This window comes from Oncorhynchus tshawytscha, linkage group LG09, assembly GCF_018296145.1.
Source record: "Oncorhynchus tshawytscha isolate Ot180627B linkage group LG09, Otsh_v2.0, whole genome shotgun sequence".
Classification (NCBI taxonomy): domain Eukaryota; kingdom Metazoa; phylum Chordata; class Actinopteri; order Salmoniformes; family Salmonidae; genus Oncorhynchus; species Oncorhynchus tshawytscha.
In genome coordinates, this window is record NC_056437.1 from 48,350,991 (window position 1) to 48,374,039 (window position 23,049).

The following is a 23,049-nucleotide window of genomic DNA, read 5'->3' on the forward strand; positions in this document are numbered from 1 at the left end:
ATGACACACCATGTCCAAAACAGCTTTCACACCAAGGAAAACATACTGTGTGAAATAGACCACAACCTAGCTTGTCAAAACATAAGGAGAAGACATCGACCTGGGTTGACAAAATAGGAGATCTTGCTATTTCACTGAGTGTTCCCCTCCATCCCTAACCTGTCCATTTTCATGGGCTGGGAAGAGAGAAGTGTGATGGAGTAGTGTGAAAGCCATGAGGCAAAACACAGTTGTGGGCTGCTTGTGATGCCAGTTGGATGGATGACTGCATAAGGATTCACAGATTAAAGCCTGAGTGTGCCTGCCGGCAGTGCAGAGACAGCGAGTCAGCAACATTCTGTAAGACTCCTCTTGGCTACTGCCCCTCTAACTTCCCGTTTATCTGAAAGTTAGCCTGAGATGGGACTCAAAGCAACTCCGTTTTAGTGCCAAGACACAGAGAGCTACACCAGGGCACTAGGCTGTGATATCTTTGTCTATGATTTCAAATGGAGGTCAGACAGATGCACTATAAGATACAGTAAGGTGATATGAAGTGTAACCCATAGGCTAGTCTCTCTTTTAAGACATCATATTGAGGATGTGTAAGACCAGTCCTATGAGTCCGTTAGTTTGCCTTGCATTCAAAAAATATATAACTTCCAGCAACTGTGTTATTGTGCTATGCAGATAGTGAAATATACATCAATAAAACACAATTAATAGAGATGGTTAAATGTTCTTTACGGGTTATTTTGCACATATACACTGTATTACAGAAGAGTATTAAGGCCAAGTGAAGATAAAATAAATAAACGGTGATGCATAAAAAATAAACGGTGATGCGTGGTGATGCTTGGATTTTTTTGTTGTTGCACGGATAGTACTTAAACTCGAAATACTTTGAGAGAGTTGAAATTTTGAGAATAATGTCCAAATTAAATTTGGTGAAAGTCGCAATATTTCCATAATAAAATCGAAATACAATTTCGAGAATAAAGTATTTTGAGAATAAAGTCTAAAACTTTTGATATTTTTAGTTGGCTACTGCTACCTAACGGTATTGCGTTCACATTCTGCGTAACCGCAGCATTCGAATGAGGCTGCAATGAAAACTAATGGGACTGTAGCGACTGTGTTAGCATCAAAATCCGGGGTGTTAGCTACGTTTCTATTCAAGCGTTGATTGACATGGAAATAAACCAATAGTATTTGAGAAAATATGAAAAAAACGGACCCCTCTGATGCTGTAACGTAAAGCATGCATTATGCAACTCATTGTGTACCATACAGCCTCTTTCCACCAGGGGTAGCGTGTTTCTCACAGATTAAAAACAAGCGTAACCATATACACTTGTAAGAAACATTCATTATTATGGTCCAGTGTGGCTCAATTGGTAGAGCATGGTGCTTTCAACGCCAGGGTTGTGGGTTTCATTCCCACGGGAGACCAATAAGTAAGTTGTTCTGGATAAGAGTGTCTGCTAAATGATGTAAATTATTTATGATTTTTGTTTAAATGAGCTTTAGTATTAATACTATAATGGCTAATATTAAACTCATTTTTCATGAGAATGGTGCTAATAGCAGTGGTCATCAATAACACACACTGAATCAATAAATAATTAATTGCATAAGACTGATGTGCAGAATCATAAAAAGAATACCACCGCGCCAACCTCTGATCTGTCACCTGCTGACAAAGAGATTTCTTTTTTTTGCTCTCACGTTTGCTGTGTTCACATATTTTGAAGTATACAGTTGAAGTCGGAAGTTTACATACACCTTAGCCAAATACATTCAAACTCAGTTTTTCAAAATTCCTGACATTTAATCCTAGTAAAAAAATCCCTGTCTTAGGCCAGTTAGGATCACCACTTTATTTTAAGAATGTGAAATGTCAGAATTAGAGTAGAGAGAATGATTTATTTCAGCTTTCATTTCTATTATCACATTCCCAGTGGGTCAGAAGTTTACGTACACTCAATTAGTATTTGGTAGCACTGCCTTTAAATTGTTTCACTTGGGTCAAACGTTTCGGTTAGCCTTCCACAAGCTCCCCACAATATGTTGGGTGAATTTTGGCCCATTCCTTCTGACAGAGCTGGTGTAACTGAGTCAGGTTTGTAGGCCTCCTTGCTCGCACACGCTTTTTCAGTTCTGCCCACACATTTTTATAGGATTGAGGTTAGGGCTTGTGATGGCCACTCCAATACCTTGACTTTGTTGTCCTTAAACCATTTTGCCACAACTTTGGAAGTATGCTTGGGGTCATTGTCTATTTGGAAGACCCATTTGTGACCAAGCTTTAACTTCCTGACTGATGTTTTGAGATGTTGCTTCAATATATCCACATGATTTTCCTACCTCATGATGCCATCTATTTTGTGAAGTGCACCAGTCCCTCCTGTAGCAAAGCATTCCCACAACTTGATGCTGCCACCCCCGTGCTTCACAGTTGGGATGGTGTTCCTTGGCTTGCAAGCCTCCCCTTTCTTCCTCCAAGCATAACAATGGTCATTATGGCCAAACAGTTCTATTTTTGTTTCATCAGACCAGAGGACATTTCTCCAAAATGTACAATCTTTGTCCCCATGTGCAGTTGCAAACCGTAGCCTGGCTTTTTTATGGCGGTTTTGGAGCAGTAGCTTCTTCCTTGCTGAGCGGCCTTTCAGGTTATGTTGATATAGGACTCGTTTTACTGTTGATATAGATACTTTTGTACCTGTTTCCTCCAGCACCTTCACAAGGTCCTTTGCTGTTGTTCTGGGATTGATTTGCACCTTTCGCACCAAAGTACATTCATCTCTAGGAGACAGAACGCGTCTCCTTCCTGAGCGGTATGACGGCTGCATGTTCCCATGGTATTAATACTTGCGTACTATTGTTTGTGCAGATGAACGTGGTACCTTCAATTACTTGTGTCATGCACAAAGTAGATGTCCTAACCGACTTGCCAAAACTATAGCTTGTTAACAAGAAATTTGTGGAGTGGTTGAAAAACTAGTTTTAATGACTCCAACCTAAGTGTATGCAAACTTCCGACTTCAACTCTATTTGCTGTGCCAACCTGTTCACGAATGCTATGTGTTCAATCATTGTGAAATCTCATGTGTACAATAATGCATGGCAATTACGCATATCCTAAATAACTTACGTGTGCTATCTATTAAACTTGTTTGCAAATGACATGCTCTAACCCAAATTGAAATGTGACATTCCTGCGTGCCTCTCTTTCTACTTTTGATTGTCAACAGGTAAAGAAAATGAACGGGACTCCCTAGTTCGGTGCTCAGTTCGGTGATCTTTTACAGCATGTCACCATACTGCAATAGTCATTAACTATGTGGAATGTTTCTGGACCATTGGCTTCCCTTTAAACAGGTACTGACAGGAGGCATGAGCCACCTCCCTCAGGCTCCGCTCAGCCATCACCTCCTCGTTAGCAGCCTGTAGCTGTTTTCGGGAGTGTAAACGACGCCGTTTCTTGGGCAGTTGTTGGGCTTTTCCTGTCAAAATGCAGTTTTTCAAAAAAATTGTTTATTCATGCAACATAATTTATTAAGATAGGAAATGGACTCACAAATGTGGATATCATTTCCATATAATCCAACATAACGTTATTGCATATTTCATGGTGTAACATCTGCTTCCAACTCACACTCTCAAACACGTAGATAACTTTCCAGACCACTTTCCAGCTCACAAACACACAGATCCCCTGAACGCTGCTCACTCTACAGATCCCAATCACCGGAATTCTGATCACCTGTTCACACACCTGTAGGTCATTTACACACACTATTTAGTTCAGTTCCTTGCACTCCATCATCGTGAGGTATTGTTTGTTTTTGTTACATGGTTTATTCAGAGTGCTGATCATTTTTCCGTATTAGCCCTCCTGTGTATCATAGTTTTTGGCCATCCTCACCTACGATGAATTTTTGCCTATTCCCTGCCTGTACTTTTGCCAATCTGATTTCCTATCATCAACCTCTTGCCTGATCTCCCGGACTACGTGATTAGCCTTTCCCCTGCCTGTACTGTTACCTGTTTGGACTCCCTGCGTATGACCTTCTGCCTGTCCCTGGACCCAGCTACCTGCCTCCTCCTGTCGTCCTCTACTAATAAACACCTGCTGCGCCCTGCGCTTGAAACCAGTCTGTCTCCCATTGTATTCATTACACATGGAAGTTCGTGTTACAACTGTTGTTAGTTGTTATACTTCTTTTTAATATTAATATTGTTGCTTTATACAGTCATTTACTAACGTTAAGTAGTTACAATGATTTGTCTTGTGCTAATGGAAGTTATAATATTAACCCTAATCATTATCATGCTTTGTTCATTAACATTATATAAAGTAACATTATATTCCTTCATCTCTCTCTTTGAACAGAATCACAATCCATCCCCTCTCAAAATAAAGTTCCCTACTTTGTGTAACTCATATATTTAATGTTATTTATTTAGCAATACATTATCAAATGGTGAGAGTAAATTTGATTACTTCTGAGTTCATCAATAGTTAATTCAATCAGTTAATTTTTCATGTCATCACTGAGAGCCATCATGACTCTCAAAAGCTGTGACAGCCGCAATTTACTTAACGCCATTGCATTCTTTAATCATTGCCAGGTCAGAGTCCAAACAGTACCAGACGATAGGCAGTCTTTATAGTCAGGCAGGAGTTAGAAACCAGATCTGAGTCCAAACATATTACAAGGGGATAGGCAGGCTGGTAGTCAGAACAGACAGAGTGGTCAGGCAGGCGAGTTTGGAGTCAGGACAGGCAAGGGTCAAAACCAGGAGGACTAGAAACAAACAGAAACTGAGAAAAATAGGAGCAAGGAAAAACGCTGGTTGACTTGGCAAACAAGACGAACTGGCACAGAGAGACGGAAAACGCAGGGATATATACACTGGGGATAATAAGCAACACCTGGAGGGGTTGGAGACAATCACAAGGACAGGTGAACTAAGTCAGGGTGTGACAGTGAGCAAAACTTATACAACCATGTTAATCCTTCAACCCTAAAAGTCACAAAATGCTTCTGAAATATGTACTTCATACAAGTCAAACAACTCTTGTCAAGACTAAATTAATCAAAGAACTCCTTCCTAATCTACAGCTGTAGAACTGCCCTCCAGTGAAGCTAACATAACATGGCTGACAACAAGAAAACGATCCCATGCAGGCTCTGGGTGGTCCTTTAACATAGATCAAAGCTAGAGCAACATGAGACATTACTCATGTATATTTGGCCACAGAAGTTCTCTCTTTTCAAAAAGATGCGTCCATCCATGATGTATACGGTAAGATAGTCTAGCTAGCTACATTTTCAGATATTGGTTAGCTATCTGCAGATTCATACAGGGTAGTAATGTCATGAGTTGTGATTCTGGTTCATTGTTTAGCTGGCTAGCTACATGTCTTAACAAAAGACTCCACTATGCAAGTATCCATTTCAATAGAATGTCACTACGACAACTGTTGATAGATGCTGGATAGCTACCTACAGATTCATGCAGGGTAGTAATGTCATAAGTTTTGATTATGGTTCATTGTTTAGCTAACTAGCTACATGTCTTAACAAAAGACTCCACTATGCAAGTAACCATTTTGGGTGCATTCGTAAATTCGGTCTGGCCATCTACTCCGATTTCAGAGCACTCTCGTCTGAGAATTTTATTTCAGTTCATCAAACATGGGAACAAACATGTACATGTTCCGTTTATATTTGTGTTCAGTATACTTGACCTAGAAACTATGTCTGAACCATACTGGTAACCCAACACTCTGTGTGTGTGTGTGTGTGTGTGTGTGTGTGTGTGTGTGTGTGTGTGTGTGACATGGACTCACCAGCACGCGGTCTCCCACTCGAAGGTCCTTATCCCCGCCTTTCTTGACCGAGCCGCTGTCGGACATGTTGGAACCTGACTCGTTACCCGTCTTCACCGAACTGTTGAGCATGCCTTCCCTGAGTGGCATAACCACGCGCTGACCAGCGGGCGAAGCCCCGTTGACGCCATGAAGCGTCAGGTTCTGAGCCGTCAGGGAATCAGCAGAGTGGCCTTCGCTCCCTTCGCCCACCGGTTGCCTGGTGAGCTTGGAGGGGCGCGTGAAGATGCCCTGGTGTGGCTGGCACTCAAAGTAGCGCACGCCGCCCACAGAGCCGTCATTTTTGCCCAACAGGTCGTTGAGGACCACCCCAGCCCACTGTCCCGGGGCGAACTGGGTCTCGCCCAGGTAGGCGATGACGCCCGGTTTGACCCCGTTGACCCAGACACATTCGCCAACTACGTAGTCCCCCAGGACATCGTCCCCCACCTCGGATGTTTTGGAGCACGACTTCTCCGAGGCATTGCTGCTGGGGAGTGGGGAGGTCTGCTTGTGTGGGGAGTCTATGGAGGTAGAGAGAGAGAGTATGAGATCATGTTGGCTACAATCATGGAATTCCTATTTACATTCATTACTATTGTAGACAGAGTATAGGTTACAATCAGATAATTCCTATATTCATTCAAATAGACATTGATCTACAGTATGGCTTTAATTACAATGATGAAGAGCAGTGCATGCCATAGGAACAAAAGTGCTGAAGAGGGGAGAGAAAAGGCGATACATACAGGTCTACAAACAAATTATGTGAAAAATAATCAACTAAACAATGTAGCTTGTCTATAGGATTAATATATTGTGATGTATGCAGGTTACAGTCCAGTTCTCATGCATGGACACAAACTGCTGAAATAAGGAATTCAGTCATAATACAAATGTAGAAGATCTATAATAGTGATGCGTGGGTTTGACGGGTTTAGGGTCATGAAATATTGAATGGATGAAGAGCGGGTGGGTGGCGGGCACGTTGAATAAAGAGAACACAATGCATTCAAAATCCAGTCACTCAAGCATCTACTTATCCAATTTCGTCATATCACATCACAAAACGGCGTTTATGCGAGTATGGCCATTAGTCTACTTCATAATGAAAACTGTGTCTGTGAGATTATCTCTCATGTAATGATGACTTGACCGGTGGTTTGCTGTTTGACACATGATGTTTTAGATGAGCACTATCCATTCTGGTGAGAGAGACACAAGCTGTTAACTGTAGCAAGGAAGCTAAGAAGCTGTGTGTGTGTGTGTGTGTGTGTGTGTGTGTGTGTGTGTGTGTGTGTGTGTGTGTGTGTGTGTGTGTGTGTGTGTGTGGTTGGTGTGTGGACTGTCTCTCTGAAACCCAAACAGTGGGGGAGGGGGCCCAATGGCTGTTTTTATGCCTCAATTGCTCCCATATGTTGTGAGACCGATAGACTTGGTTGCAAAATGGGTACTACATTGAACAAAAGAATGTGGGTTTTAGCATGATAATTCAGTTTTGAAACTTAATGGGGTCTTACAATGGCATTTATGAAGGTACAGTGCCTTCAGAAAGTATTAACACCCCTTGACTTTTTCCACATTTTGTTGTGTTATTGCCTGAATTTAAAGTTATTACATTTCAATGTTGTGTTACTGGCCTACACACAATACCCCATAATGTCAAAGTGGAATTTATGTTTTTATACATTTTTACCAATTAATAAATCTGAAATGTTTTAAGTAAATAAGTATTCAACCCCTTTGTTATGGCAAGCCTAAATAAATTCAGGAGTAAAAATGTACTTAACAAGTCACATAATAAGTTGCATGGACATAATAGTGCAATAATAATGTTTAACGTGACTTTGAATGACTACCTCATCTCTGTACCCCACACATATGATTAGCTGTAAGGTCCCTCAGTCGAGATGTGTATTTCAAACACAGATTCAACCACAAAGACCAGGGAGGATTTCCAATGCATCTATTGGTACATGGGTAAAACATTTTAAAGCAGACATTGAAATTCCCTTTGAGCATGGTGAAAATATTAATTACACTTTGGATTGTGTATCAATACACGGAGTCACTACAAAGATACAGGTGTCCTTCCTAACTCAGCTGCCGGAGAGGAAGGACACGGCTCAAAAAACAGTTACTATGATAGAAAACGGAGGATGGACCAACATTTTAGTTACTTCACAATACTAACCTAAATATTCCAAAACATGCATCCTGTTTGCAATAAGGCACTAAAGTAAAACTGCAAAACATTATGCAAAGAAATTCACTTTATGTCCTGAATACAAAATGTTTTGATCGTGGCATATCCAACACAACACATCACTGAGTACCACTTCATATTTTCAAGCATGGTGGTGGCTGCATCATGTTATGGGTATGCTTGTCATCGGCAAGGACTAGGGAGTAAAAAAAATCACAAAAAAATAAAACAGAATAAAGCCAAGCACAGGCACATCCTAGAGAAAAACCTTGTTCAATCTGCTTTCCAACAGACACTGGGAGACAAATTCACCTTTCAGCAAGACAATAACCTAAAACACAAGGCTAAATATACACTGAAGTTGCTTACAAAGACAACATTGAATGTTTCTGAGTGGCCTAGTTACAGTTTGGACTTAAATTGGCTTGAAAATCTATGGCAATACTTGAAAATGGCTGTCTAGCAATGATCAACAACAAAGTTGACAGATCTTGAAGAGTTAAAAAATAATAATGTGCAAATATTGTACAACCCAGGTGTGCAAAGCTCTTAAGAGACTGACACAGAAAGACTCACAGCTATAATCGCTGCCATAGGTGATTCTAACATGTATTGACTCAGGGGGTTGAATACTTATGTCATCAAGATATATTAGTATTTTTTTTATTTTCTTTTTTACAATGTTTCTTCCACTTTGACATTAGAGTGTTTTGTCAAATGTGGAAAAAGTCAAGGGGTGTGAATACTTTCTGAAGGCACTGTAGTGTATGTTCCCCGCAGGAATGTAACATTCACCACTTAGAATACATTTTGTTTTGTACAATGTGTTTTACGTTAATTCATTAGAAATCTATACACTGTAATTGCATGAATGAAGAGTGATTATAACGTAAATCTTGATGGGTTACAGAATACAATAATGTCGTACATTAAACAAAACAAAATCAAACAATGTCATTAAGGCAACTGTATTTTGATGCCAACACAAAATACACACTTTTAAGTGTAATGGGTGTCAATCATAAGTGGAATGGGTGTTTCAGCAGGTACCTAAGTAGGAAAAACGTCAGTATCTAGCTTGTGTGGAGATTCAAGCAGCACTGATAAACTCTAGTCTTTCTTGACAAAGACTAGAATATGCTGGATGAAACTCTGTCTACGTCCCAAATGGCAACCTATTCCCTATGTAGTGCAGTGCTACTTTTGACAAGGACCCATAGGGTCTGGTCAAAAGTAATGCACTATTTTGAGAATTTGGAGCCATTTGGGACACTGCTCCTGCTTCCAACAGCTACTCTTTCTGGCCATAACTAATGTGTGTTTGAAAAGGCCTATTAAATCTGAACTTCCACTATATTTGGGACTCTTATAGAAAAGGGCATAGCCTATGATTTTCAGTTGCTAGTGTACATTAAAATGTAATTTTAACCCCAAATAAAGTGATTTATAATGACATGATGAAAGTCACTTGTACCCTTCATATTTCAAGTTATTATACCTCCAAAACAGATACTTTTTTTTACCAAACAAAGCTTTGCACATCGGCCACATGACAATGAGGACAATGTCCTGTGAGGTCATGTGTGTTGTGCTTGCGTAGGTAATGTGTGTGTACTATGCAGTATGTTTGTGTTGGTGTGTATGTGTATGTGTGTGAAGTAATAAAGTGTGTGCAGTAGCAGGTGCTGTATGTAATATCATGTGCAGTAGCAGGGGGTATGGGTGTGTGAGCATGCTCCTGCTTGGCATGTTGTGTGTATCACATGTGTGAGCTTTGTCAACACCATGGCCCTGTGCCACATCACTGGGCCAACACAGAGAAGAACCCTACCCACCCCCTTCTCCCTCTACAAGTCCCACCAGACAAACAAGCATGCACCAAAAAAAGACAGGCGCAGTGCTAGTCCAAGTGGCTGGGTTGCCGGGGCAACGGAAGATCGAGGGGAAAATGAGGCGGGCAGGAGGAAGAGCAAGAACACAGGCCTCACTTTCACTATTGTGCCTAGCCACCTCCCACCATCATCTGAATCCAACTATTCAAACCAGCCCTACACAATCACCCCACCACAACTCCTTAGAACACCCCCTCCCTCTCCCTCCCTCACACTCACTCTCTCTCCCCTTGCTCTTTCCCTCTCTATCTCTCTCTGCCCCTCTCTCTCTGCCTCTTTCTCTTCATCTCTCTCTTTCTCTCTCTCTGACTGAGAACTGAAAGCTTTCAGAGAGACTTAAGTCCAATAAGTGAAGTTGAACATTTCTTTGGCTTCCCTAATAATAAACTGATGTTTATTCCTCATAAAAATACTATAGCTAATGTGTAGCATTCACGATTGTGGTGCTGATTTTAAGGACAGTGAGAGAAGGAGAGACTAGGACTACGCTTTTAGGGGCGATACCTAAACACTTTTCTCTCTGTTATGATTCTTTGTTTCGACAGTTACAAGGACATGACCTCCAAAGATAGAACCATTGGGAGCAGTTATGAGGTAATACCATGTAAGCTTTTATGAGATTGACAAAATATTTTTAGCAGGGTTGGGTCATTCCATTTCAATTCAGTCAATTTCATTTTCAAGGAAATTCTCCTAAATGCTTCTCTATAACCAAGATTCCATCCTGTAAAGTACACGTTGGATGTAAAATGTCACGACAGGCCTGTTGGAAAGAGCAAATTTGTCTGTAACTTTCCAAATGTCGACAAAACAAAATACACTAGACAATCAGGGATCTTTTTGTTTCTGTTAAATATATTATGCAAGAAATGGAGGTGGACATGCCTTTATGTGCAAATATTTATAGTATAACCATCATATTGAAGTAAACTTGGAGTGGCACAATGATATGTTGTGTGGTCCTCCCACTACGACTCGGGAAAGCATGCAGTAAAATAAGTAATGATGAACTTGAAAGGGTGGTGAAAGTGCAAGGTTATGAGCTTGATGCTGCTTTCCAATAAATATTGAGGGTCTTATTTTGGTGACATGATGATAGATGCTTGGCTGCCGTTTGACAAATAAAAAGAATCTTGCTCTTATCCATAATCTCATCATGTAGGTATCCTACCCGCACTGTATCTGCGAGTTGTTGGCTAGACCGCACTTGCCAAGACCAGAGTGGGCACAAATTTCGCTACGTAATGCTTTTTTTGTTGCTGACAAAACCTCCAGTAGAGTTGAACATGCGATGGAAACCCATTTAACTTGTATTTTATTATATGTAGTTGGTAATTTAAACGCCACAGTTATTTTTATGTTCACTATGTTATCACACACAGCCTTTTATCTGCAACAAGTTAATTTGATGGAAACACATGTCTGGTGGGAAAATGCGCATATAGTTTTTATGCAGATTTTAGAATATTCATATAAAAGCTGTCACCAATTGGATGGAAACCTAGCTTTTGAATTGGAATTTCAGTCTACTTCCTGAATTGACTGAATTTAAATTGAATTTACCACAACCCAGATGTGTTGTCCCTAATACAGTTGAAGTCGGAAGTTTACATACAGTACACTTAGGTTGGAGTCATTAAAACTTGTTTTTCAACCACTCCACAAATTTATTGTTAACAAACTATAGTTTTGGCAAGTCGTTTAGGACATCTACTTTGTGCATGAAACAAGTCATTTTTCCCAAAATTGTTTACAGACAGATTATTTCACAATTCCAGTGGGTCAGAAGTTTACATACACTAAGTTGACTGTGCCGTTAATAACCAGCTTGGAAAATTCCAGAAAATTATGTCATGGCTTTAGAAGCTTCTGATAGGCTAATTGACATAAATTGAGTGAATTGGAGGTGTACTTGTGGAAATATTTCATGGCCTACCTTCAAACTCAGTGCCTCTTTGCTTGATAACAGTGGAAAAATCAAAATAAATCAGCCAAGATCTCAGAAAAAGGTTGTAGACCTCCACAAGTCTGGTCTATCCTTGGTAGCAATTTCCAAATGCCTGAAGGTACCACGTTCATCTGTACAAACAATAGTACGCAATTATAAACACCATGGGACCACGCAGCTGTCATACTGCTCTGGAAGGAGATTTGTTCTGTCTCCTAGAGATTAACGTACTTTGGTGTGAAAAGTGCAAATCAATTCCAGAACAGCAAAGGACCTTGTGAAGATGCTGGAGGAAACAGGTACAAATGTATCTTTATCCACAGTAAAATTTGTCCTATATCGACATAACCTGAAAGGCCGCTCAGCAAGGAAGAAGCCACCGCTCCAAAACCTCCATAAAAAAGCCAGACTACGGTTTGCAACTGCACTTCATCCCTAAAGCCAACACCTCATTTGGCCGCCTTTCGTTCCAGTTCTCTGCTGCCTGTGACTGGAACGAATTGCAAAAATTGCTGAAGCTGGAGACTTTTATCTCCCTCACCAATTTTAAACATCTGCTATCTGAGCAGCTAACCGATCGCTGCAGCTGTACATAGTCTATCGGTAAATAGCCCACCCATTTTTACCTACCTCATCCCCATACTGTTTTTATTTATTTACTTTTCTGCTCTTTTGCACACCAATATCTCTACCTGTACATGACCATCTGATCATTTATCACTCCAGTGTTAATCTGCAAAATTGTAATTATTCGCCTACCTCCTCATGCCTTTTGCACACAATGTATATAGACTCCCCTTCTTTTTTTCCTACTGTGTTATTGACTTGTTAATTGTTTACTCCATGTGTAACTCTGTTGTCTGTTCACACTGCTATGCTTTATCTTGGCCAGGTCGCAGTTGCAAATGAGAACTTGTTCTCAACTAGCCTACCTGGTTAAATAAAGGTGAAAAAAATAATAATAATAAAACATATGGACAAATATTGTACTTTTTGGAGAAATGTCCTCTGGTCTGATGAAACAAAAATAGAACTGTTTAAACTGGCCATAATCACCATCGTTATGTTTGGAGGAAAAAGGGGGAGGCTTGCAAGCCGAAGAACACCATCCCAACAATGAGGCACGGGGGTGGCAGCATCATATTGTGGGGGTGCTATGCTGCAGGAGGGACTGGTGCACTTCACAAAATAGATGGCATCATGAGGTAGGAAAATGATGTGGATATATTGAAGCAACATCTCAAGACATCAGTCAGGAAGTTAAAGCTTGGTCGCAAATGGGTCTTCCAAATAGACAATGACCCCAAGCATACTTCCAAAGTTGTGGCAAAATGGCTTAAGGACAACAAAGTCAAGGTATTGGAGTGGTCATCACAAAGCCCTGACCTCAATCCTATAGAAAATTTGTGGGCAGAACTGAAAAAGCATGTGTGAGCAAGGAGGCCTACAAACCTGACTCAGGTACACCAGCTCTGTCATGAGGAATGGGCCAAAATTCACCCAACATATTGTGGGAAGCTTGTGGAAGGCTATCCGAACTGTTTGACCCAAGTTAAACAATTTAAAGGCAATGCTACCAAATACTAATTGAGTGTATGTAAACTTCCGAACCACTGGGAATGTGATGAAAGAAATAAAAGCTGAAATAAATTATTAACTCTACTATTATTCTGACATTTCACATTCTTAAAATAAAGTAGTGATCCTAACTGACCTAAGACAGGGAATTTTTACTAGGATTAAATGTCAGGAATTATTTTTTTTAAACTGAGTTTAAATGTATTTGACTAGGGTGTATGTGAACTTCCGACTTCAACTGTATGTTGGTGCACCATTATATATAATCACAATATATTTCTAAATGGAAAAAGTAGCCTTTTGGTACTGAAATCCAAGGAGGATGAACATAGGGACAGGACAACAAGAGGACATTATCTAGGCCTGCCTACTTATTATCAAATCAATTGGACCTCAAAGGGAAGAGTATGTAATGTATTATATCACCAATCAACGACAGAAAAAAATGGCAATGATCTTGAACTAAAAAGGAAATTAGAGCAGGGCATTTAGTACACAAATGGAAATTTGATGACCAAACAGCTATTCACACAATATCCCTAACCTGATTCTCTGTGTGCACTGCAGGCAGGCAGTTGATGAACACTGATGTGGGAAAGGATGACAGTCAGTTAGTAGGATTAGGTAAATTACTATGACTACCAGCTGTTCCTGAAATGACCCTGATCTAGAAAAATATTATAGAGGCTAAGTTTGGATTTTTTTTGCTGTGGAGCCATGGTTCCGGGTGTTGAAAACTGTCTTAAAGATAAATCGGTGACATTGCGGCCTATGTAGCTGTTGTAGATGTTATAATGTTGGCTTATGGATGCATGCGTAAGGGGGCCTCCTCCGTAAGGGGGCTTGAAAAATACATTCAATAAATAAGATAATTCAGTGGCATTGTTTTGTTCGTTCTGGTAACTGAGAGGGACTTGAAGTAGGCCGATATAATAAGTCCTACCTCTACCGATTAAATTTACTTCCTTTTTACATAAATAAAGAATTGTTAATATTGCTTACAAGATATATTCATATTGTGTTACAAAACTGTGCATGGAGAGAGGCATTTTACCAACATTCAATAACGAAGATAATTCACACGACTTTGTGAATTTGGATAATTGAGAAGGAATTCAAATAACACTATTAGTAATTTGAAACAATGTTAGTCCTATATCCCTTAAAACAACTATTTATTGATATGTAATTATGCATCATCTATTGGTAGTTATACTTACAACATACACTACTTACACTGCACTGCAAAATAGTCATTTTGAAGGAGGAACAAAAAATAAATAAAAAACATATGCACTGTCAAAGGCATTTACTGCTATGCATGATTCTCATTTACCCACGACTGTACTTCCTGTGTTTTTCTCTTTCCTTTCCTTTGCTCACAACATTCCACCGTCAACTTAAACCATGACACGGCTGCCTCTGATTGAACTCTCCCATACAGGCTAATGCAAATAACAAGACAGCAGAAGCAGCCCAGACTCCCCCAGACAGTGTTTGGCCTCCTGTAGGCTAATATCAGCCGAGTGCAGCTCGGAGGCAGAGTCTAGCTGTAATTTTGCAGAAAGCTGCGCCAGTGTTACATACGCATCTGTGGCGTTAGGGTCACAGGTTAGCGTTTTTCGTCATGACTCTTGTTCTGGAGGCAGTTCTGCAGAGTGGTCAGTAGCTCGCACAGCCACAAAGTCCATAAAATCTAACTGTAAACCTAACCCTAACCTTAACCACACGGCTAACCCTAACCTTAAAATAAGACTAAAAAGCTTTTTTTTTAAACGGCTAATTTTTACAACATAGCAAATTTTGACTTTACAGCTGGGCTATTTAAGGAGAAATTGCTCAGTTCTGCCCAGGACAAGACTCATGACAATAAACAACATCCTGCCTAGGGTCTGGGCTTGTTATGTGATCTAAAACCGTGAATAACGTAAGTGTCCTATTTCTGTTGGCTTTGCACACTGTCAACACCTGGGTAGATGGAGAAGTTTCGGATTTGTCATGGTGGTAGACACATATGGTTTAGTACTAAGATGTCATCTCTGTGAATCACAACAAAGTCACCTACAACAGTTATTCTCAACCTGGGGTGCCAATACCCCTAAGGGTACCTGGCATATCCACAAGGGGTACTTGAGAAGACTCATAAGAACACAGGCCTAATGATCAGTTGCACATGAAGGGGTACTTCGGACAAAGGAAAATGTGATTGGGACTACAGTAACCAAAAAAACATGTTAAACTCTGACCTAAAGCATAATACTGTACCTAGTGCCCTGATTTTTTTCTGACAACATGAGCTGACCAGGAAAAACTCAGGGCCCTGACAACAAACAAACAATTACAACAATCAAGGAATCGCTGGTCACTTCCAATGATGAAATGCCACAATGATTGATAGGCTAACTAGGGCGACAGGTTAGCCTAGTGGTTAGAGTGTTGGACTAGTTACTGAAAGGTTGCAAGTTCAAATCCCTGAGCTGACATGGTACAAATCTGTCATTCTGCCCCTGAACAGGCAGTTAACCCACTGTTCCTAGGCTGTCATTGAAAATAAGAATTTGTTCTTAACTGACTTGCCTAGTAAAATAAATAACTAAGCAATAGGAAATCTGCTCTCTTCCTGAGAGTCTTAAGGTCTTGAAGTGTGAAGAAGTGACTTACTGTCTTTATGGCCCACAGTGCCGGAAGCAGATCCCCCAGCAGAGGTTCGTCCCACGGGGCCAGGGGAGTGCTTTGGGCCCCTGCCAGGGATCTTCAGTCCACTGGACTTCAGCATGTTCATCATGTACAGGGGAGATGTGCAGGGATGAGAAAGTCCCTATCAAGGCTTTCGGTTTGAGGCACTAGGAATCGGAATGGTGGCAATCTCTCTCCATTTTAGCTGTGGAGATGAGTGGAAGCATCAAAGTGTATTAGTGACGACGCTAGCATTATCCATCTGTAAAGGACAATTTGGTTCATAGAAACATTACAGGAACGTTCTGTGCTAGCTGGGTTTCTTGTTGAGAACTCCAGCCATTTAAAAACTTAAGCCATGTCAAGGTGTAGCAAGTATAGCCTATACTGTACTACTGTAAAGGCCTACACATTTAAATAATTGAGTGGTTCCTTTTCAATTGGATAAAAAATGAACTATAGATAAGAAAACAATAGGCTCTATTTCTGATTTGGGTTATTAATCATCGTTGTTGATTCTCCTGAACTCTGGCCAATGGGCCTTAGTAAGTTAAATGTATAGTTTCAAGTGTGTTGTTGGTGAATTAATGCACAGGGACTTAGATGTGTTCACTTTCACAAAAAGAGCTTCCTGTTTTGCCTCAATGCTAAAATGTGTATTTCAAGAATATTCACTGACAGAAAAAGAGACATTTGGTCTTGTTTTTGGTTGTGCATTCATTCCAAATGAGTATACTAGGGCTATTTATAGAATTGTGGTTATAATAGTAGTTATTAGACTTCTGTTAGGGTTAGGGTGGCCTTATGCCAGTGCCATAGCATCACATGTCTATGAGAAGACTTCATTGCACTCTAGGCCCTGCCCACACACTCTGAGATCTGATCAGCTGTATTCCCAATTGCATGCATGGCCTACAAGACAACATCTCTCCAACCATAATATGCAATTCATGACAGCGTTACATCACTGTTCTAGCACCACGTCGCACTTATGCAGGTTTCGAGATAAGACGACTGACAAAATGCAAAGATGCTTTTACAGTATCATCAGCACCATTCAGTCGACTCATGTATCAACATCATTTCATAGGTTATTTTATGCAATAGTCCTGTATATGCTTTCAGAATATTTCCTCGGGGCAGTTTTATGACAGCTCTGCTAGGGGGCTATATTCTTGACAATACAAAGTAGCAACTTTGTAGCCTATATACACTACATGACCAAAAGTATGTGGACACATACACATACACATACACATGCTCGTCAAGCATCTCATTCCAAAATCATGGGCATTAATATGGAGTTAGTCCCCCTTTGCTGCTATAACAGATTCCACTCTTCTGAGAAAGCTATCCACTAGATGTTGGAACATTGCTGCGGGGATTTGCTTCCATTAAGTCACAAGAGCATTAGTGAGGTCGGGCACTGACGTTGGGCGATTAGGCCTGGCTCGCAGTCCCAATTCATCACAATGGTGTTTGATGGGGTTGAGGTCAGGGCTCTGTGCAGGCCAGTCAAATTCTTCCAAAATGATCTCGACAAACCATTTCTGTATAGACTTCGCTTTGTGCATGGGGGCATTGTCATGCTGAAACAGGAACGGGCCTTCCCCAAACTTTTGCCACAAAGTTCGAAGCACAGAATCGTCTAGAATGTCATTGTAAGCTGTAGCATTAAGATTTCCCATTACTGAAACTAAGGGGCCTAGCCCGAACCATGAAAAACAGCCTCAGACCTTTATTCCCTCCTCTACCAAACTTTACAGTTGGCACTATGCATTCGGGCAGGTAGCGTGCTCCTGGCATCCGCCAAAACCAGATTCGTCCGTCGTGCTGCCATATGGCGAAGTGTGATTACCATATGGTGAAGTGTGATCCTGAGAACGCGTTTCCACTGCTCCAGAGTCTAATGGTGGCGAGCTTTACACCACTGCAGCCAACGCTTGGCATTGCACATGGTGATCTTAGGCTTGTGTGCGGCTGCTCAGCCATGTAAGCTAATTTCATGAAGCTCCCGAAGGACAGTTCTTGTGCTGACGTTGCTTCCAGAGGCAGTTTGGAACTCGGTAGTGAGTGTTGTAACTGGGGATAGACTATTTTTACCCGCAACATGCTTCAGCGCTTGTCATTCCATTCTGTGAGCTGGTGTGGCCTACCACTTTGTGCTGACCGTTTCCACTTCACAATAACAGCACAGTTGACCGGGGAAGATCTAGCAGAAATTTGATGAACTGACTTGTCGGAAAGGTGGCATCCTATGACGGTGCCACGTTGAAAGCCACTAGAGATGGTCACCTCGCTTTGCGTTCTTAGGAAACTATGCAGTATTTTGTTTTTTTATGAATTATTTCTTACACTGTTACCCCAGGAAATCTTAAGTCTTATTACATACAGCCGGGAAGAACTATTGGATAGAAGAGCAACGTCAACTTACCAACATTACAACCAGGAAAATTACTTTCCCGAAGCGGATCCTCTGTTTGGACCACCATCCAGGAAAATGGATCGGATCCCAGTAGACGACCCAAAACAACAGCGCCACAAAAGGGGCAGACGGAGTGGTCTTCTTTTCAGGCTCCGTAGACGGGCACATCCCTCACCGCTCCCGAGTATACTACTCGCCAATGTCCAGTCTTTTGACAACAGGGTAGACGAAATTCGAGCAAGGGTTGCCTTCCAGAGAGACATCAGAGATTGTAACATTCTCTGTTTGACGGAAACAATTCTCACTCGGGATACGTTATCAGAGTCGGTACAGCCACCCGGTTTCTTCACGCATCGCGCCGACAGAAACAAACATCTCTCTGGTAAGAAGAAGGGCAGGGGTGTATGCCTTATGATTAACGAGTTGTGGTGTGATCATAACAACATACAGTTACTCAAGTCCTTTTGTTCACCTGACCTAGAGTTCCTTACAAACAAATGCCGATCACATTATCTACCAAGAGAATTCTCTTCGATTATAATCACAAGCGTGTATTTCCCGCCAAGCAGACACCTCGACGGCCCTGAAAGATCTTCATTGGACTCTATGTAAACTGGAAACCACATATCCTGAGGCTGCATTTATTGTAGCTGGGTATTTGAAGAAGGCTAATCTGAAAACAAGGCTCCCTAAATTTCATCAGCATATCGAATGCGCGACCCGGGCTGGCAAAATTCTGGATCATTGCTACTCTAACTTCCGCAACGCATACAAAGCCCTCCCCCGCCCTCCTTTTGGCAAATCTGACCATGACTCCATGTTGTTGCTCCCAGCATATAGACAGAAACTAAAACAGGAAACGCCCGTGCTCAGGTCTGTTCAATGCTGGTCCGACCAATTTGACTCCATGCTTCAAGATTGCTTCGATCATGTGGACTGGGATATGTTCCCAGATAGCATCAGACAACAACATTGATGTATACGCTGATTCGGTGAGCAAGTGCATTGGTGATGTTGTACCCAAGGTGACTATTAAAACCTTCCCCAACCAGAAACCGTGGATTGATGGCAGCATTCGCACAAAAGTGAAAGCGCAAACCACTGCTTTTAATCATGGCAAGGTGACCGGAAAAAATGACCGAATACAAACAGTGTAGCTATTCTCTCTGCATGGCAATCAAACAAGCTAAGCGTCAGTATAGGGACAAAGTAGAGTCGCAATTCAACGGCTCAGACACGAGACGTATGTGGCAGGGTCTACAGTCAATCACGGATTACAAAAAGAAAACTAGCCCTGTCAAGGACACTGACGTCTTGCTCCCAGACAAACTAAAAATCTTCTTTGCTCGCTTTGAGGACAATACAGTGCCACGGACACGGCCCGCTACCAAACCCTGCGGGCTCTCCTTCACCGCAGCCAACATGAATAAAACATTTGAACGTGTTAACCCCCGCAAGGCTGCCGGCCCAGACGGCATCCCTAGCCTCTACCTCAGAGCATGCACAGACCAGCTGGCTGGTGTGTTTACGGACATATTCAATCAATCCCTATCCCAGTCTGTTGTTCCCACATGCTTCAAGATAGCCACCATTGTTCCTGTTCCCAAGAAAGCTAAGGTAACTGAGATTAATGACTATCGCCCCGTAGCACTCACTTCCGTCATCATGAAGTGCTTTGAGAAACTAGTTAAGGATCACATCACCTCCACCCTACCCGACACCCTAGACCCACTCCAATTTGCTTACCGCCCGCAGTAAGTCCACAGACGATGTAATCGCAATCACACTGCACACTACCCTAACCCATCTGGACAAGAGGTATACCTATGTAAGAATGCTGTTCATCGATTACAGCTCAGCATCAGCACCATAGTACCCTCCAAACTCGTCATTAAGCTCGAGACCCTGGGTCTCAACCCCGCCCTGTGCAACTGGGTCCTGGACTTTCTGACGGGACGCCCCCAGGTGGTGAGGGTAGAAAACAACATCTCCACCCCGCTGATCCTCAACACTGGGGCCCCACAAGGGTGCATTCTCAGCCCTCTCCTGTACTCCCTGTTCACCCATGACTGCGTGGCCATGCACACCTCCTACTCAATCATCAAGTTTGCAGACGACACTACAGTGGTAGGCTTGATTACCAACAACAACGAGACAGCCTACATGGGGGAGGTGAGGGCCCTCGGAGTGTGGTGTCAGGAAAATAACCTCACACTCAACGTCAACAAAACAAAGGAGATGATTGTGGACTTCAGGAAATAGCAGAGGGAGCACCCCCCTATCCACATTGATGGGACAGTAGTGGATAAGGTGGAAAGTTAAGTTCCTCGGCGTACACATCACGGACAAACTGAAATGGTCCACCCACACAGACAGCACAACAGCGCCTCTTCAACCTCATGAGGCTGAAGACATTTGGCTTGTCACCAAAAACACTCACAAACTTTTACAGATGCACAATCGAAAGAATCCTGTCGGGCTGTATCACCGCCTGGTACAGCAACTGCCCCATTGTTGTCCTCTTCAAGGACAATAACTACCCTAGTCACTGCCTGTTCACCCCACTATCATCCAAAAGGCGAGGTCAGTACAGGTGCATCAAAGCTGGGACCGAGAGACTGAAAACCAGCTTCTGTCTCAAGGCCATCAGACTGTTAAACAGCCATCACTAACATTGAGTAGCTGCTGCCAACATCCGGACTCAAATCTCTAGCCACTTTAATAATAAAAAATTGGATGCAATAAATGTATCACTAGTCACTTTAAACAATGCCACTTTATATAATGTTTACATACCCTACATTACTCATCTCATATGTATATACTGTACTCTATACCATCTACTGCTTCTTGCCTATGCCGTTCGGCCATCGCTCATCCATATATTTATATGTACATATTCTTATTCATTCCTTTAGACTTGTGTGTATAAGGTAGTTGTTGTGAAATTGTTAGATTACTTGTTAGATATTACTGCATGGTCGGAACTGGAAGCACAAGCATTTCGCAACACTCGCATTAACATCTGCTAACCATGTGTATGTGACCATTACAATTTGATTTGATTTGAGCGCTTCAATAAGGCCATTCTACTACCAATGTTTAGATATGGAGATTGCATGGCTGTGTGCTCGATTTTATACACCTGACAGCAAGAGTGTGACTGAAATAGCCGAATCCACTCATTTGAAGGTGTGTCCACATACTTTTGTATATATATATATATATGACAGTGCAGTAGGGCTAGGCTTGGCTACAATATTACAATTTGATGTTCTAAGCATCAAGGACCATTAGGCTATTGAGTGACACATTGTCTTTGCTAAGCTTGTTGGATACATTGTTTACACAATTATATTGCGAATTGATATTTCTGTGATAGGGAAAAAGAATGCGCATCCAATCACATACAACCTATTGACCTATTGTTATACCAACTACAGCGTGGTGTGCATTTCTACTTCAACTCAACAAATCCCGATAAATATGCATGAAAGAAACGCTTACCTTTAAATGTACAATTTACGCATAGACGTATTTGTTTTTCCTAGAGGAGAGGGGTGCGCTGATCGGTTGATTTATCAGAAGGTTGCCACTCCCTATACACCAACACAGGGATGCACAAAAAATATGGATGCTGAGCTGGAGCTGAAAGGGAGAGTGTGATAGGATGCGAGCCGCATTTGGCTATTTCATGCGACTGAGATGCCGGTTTAATTTCAAAATGCGACTTTCAGGAACAAAATGAGATTGTTTTCTCATAGCAAACAGAAACAACAACGTAACTATATGCCAAGTCCTCGGTCTCCCTTCTTGTTTGCGGTTTTGTTGTGCAACGCAGCATCAGCAACTCGCATTCAATCATGCAGCTTCGATCCCCGTCCACGACTATTAAAGGCGCTGTATGGTCAACCTATAGTCTGCATTGGTCGTGCAGCGTTTACGGTACGGTGATAGCCTCTACAGAAGTCATGGCATTCATGGTTCTTGCGCTTCGCGGAGCAGCGCAGAGATGTTGTCAAGGAAGTGAGTTTGTGTTTATACAGGACCTCCCGCTCTCACTTACCGTCCACCAATCATGTAAATACGGAGCTATATGGAGCCCTACACATTGTTACACAATATGAGAGGCACACCGTGATGCGGAACAGAGCTCAAATTGGCCTCCGCAAGTGCGTCACACCATCCATACGGCGCATCCGAACACATTTTCGGATCAAGCATAAATTGACTCTTAAAAACGTTGACCAGTACGTAGTCAGTCGCACATGTGGCGTACTGAACACAGAAGGTGAGGAGGTTTTCAATGTTTCGCTTGGGGGCGCAATGGATTTTCGGCCTCTGTAGCCTCCCCCTTCGCTGGCTCAACCAAACAAAGAGCTAAGGAAGTGGACGCTGTTGCTGAGAGAGTTGTGAATAGAAGAAGGCCAACAATGTTGTGGCGGGCTTGGAAGACATTCATAA

At 41.8% G+C, this 23,049-nt stretch overlaps 1 protein-coding gene across 3 annotated transcripts in view; it reads right to left on the bottom strand.

The window, feature by feature from the left end:
- LOC112258068 (CAP-Gly domain-containing linker protein 2-like) overlaps positions 1–22,631 on the bottom strand; it is a 64,406-nt gene extending 41,775 nt beyond the window's left edge. For 2 of the 3 annotated variants that reach the window (XM_042326979.1, XM_042326978.1), the window contains exons 1-3: positions 22,093–22,630; positions 16,146–16,365; positions 5,843–6,384 (exon numbers count right to left, since the gene is read on the bottom strand). In XM_042326979.1, coding sequence (XP_042182913.1) covers positions 5,843–6,384; positions 16,146–16,269 — 666 coding nt within the window. In that variant the 5' untranslated portion in view covers positions 16,270–16,365; positions 22,093–22,630. Of the gene's footprint in view, positions 1–5,842; positions 6,385–16,145; positions 16,366–22,092 lie in introns of all 3 variants that reach the window. The other variant, XM_042326977.1, reaches the window with a different exon arrangement.
- Between the last annotated feature and the right edge of the window lie 418 nt (positions 22,632–23,049).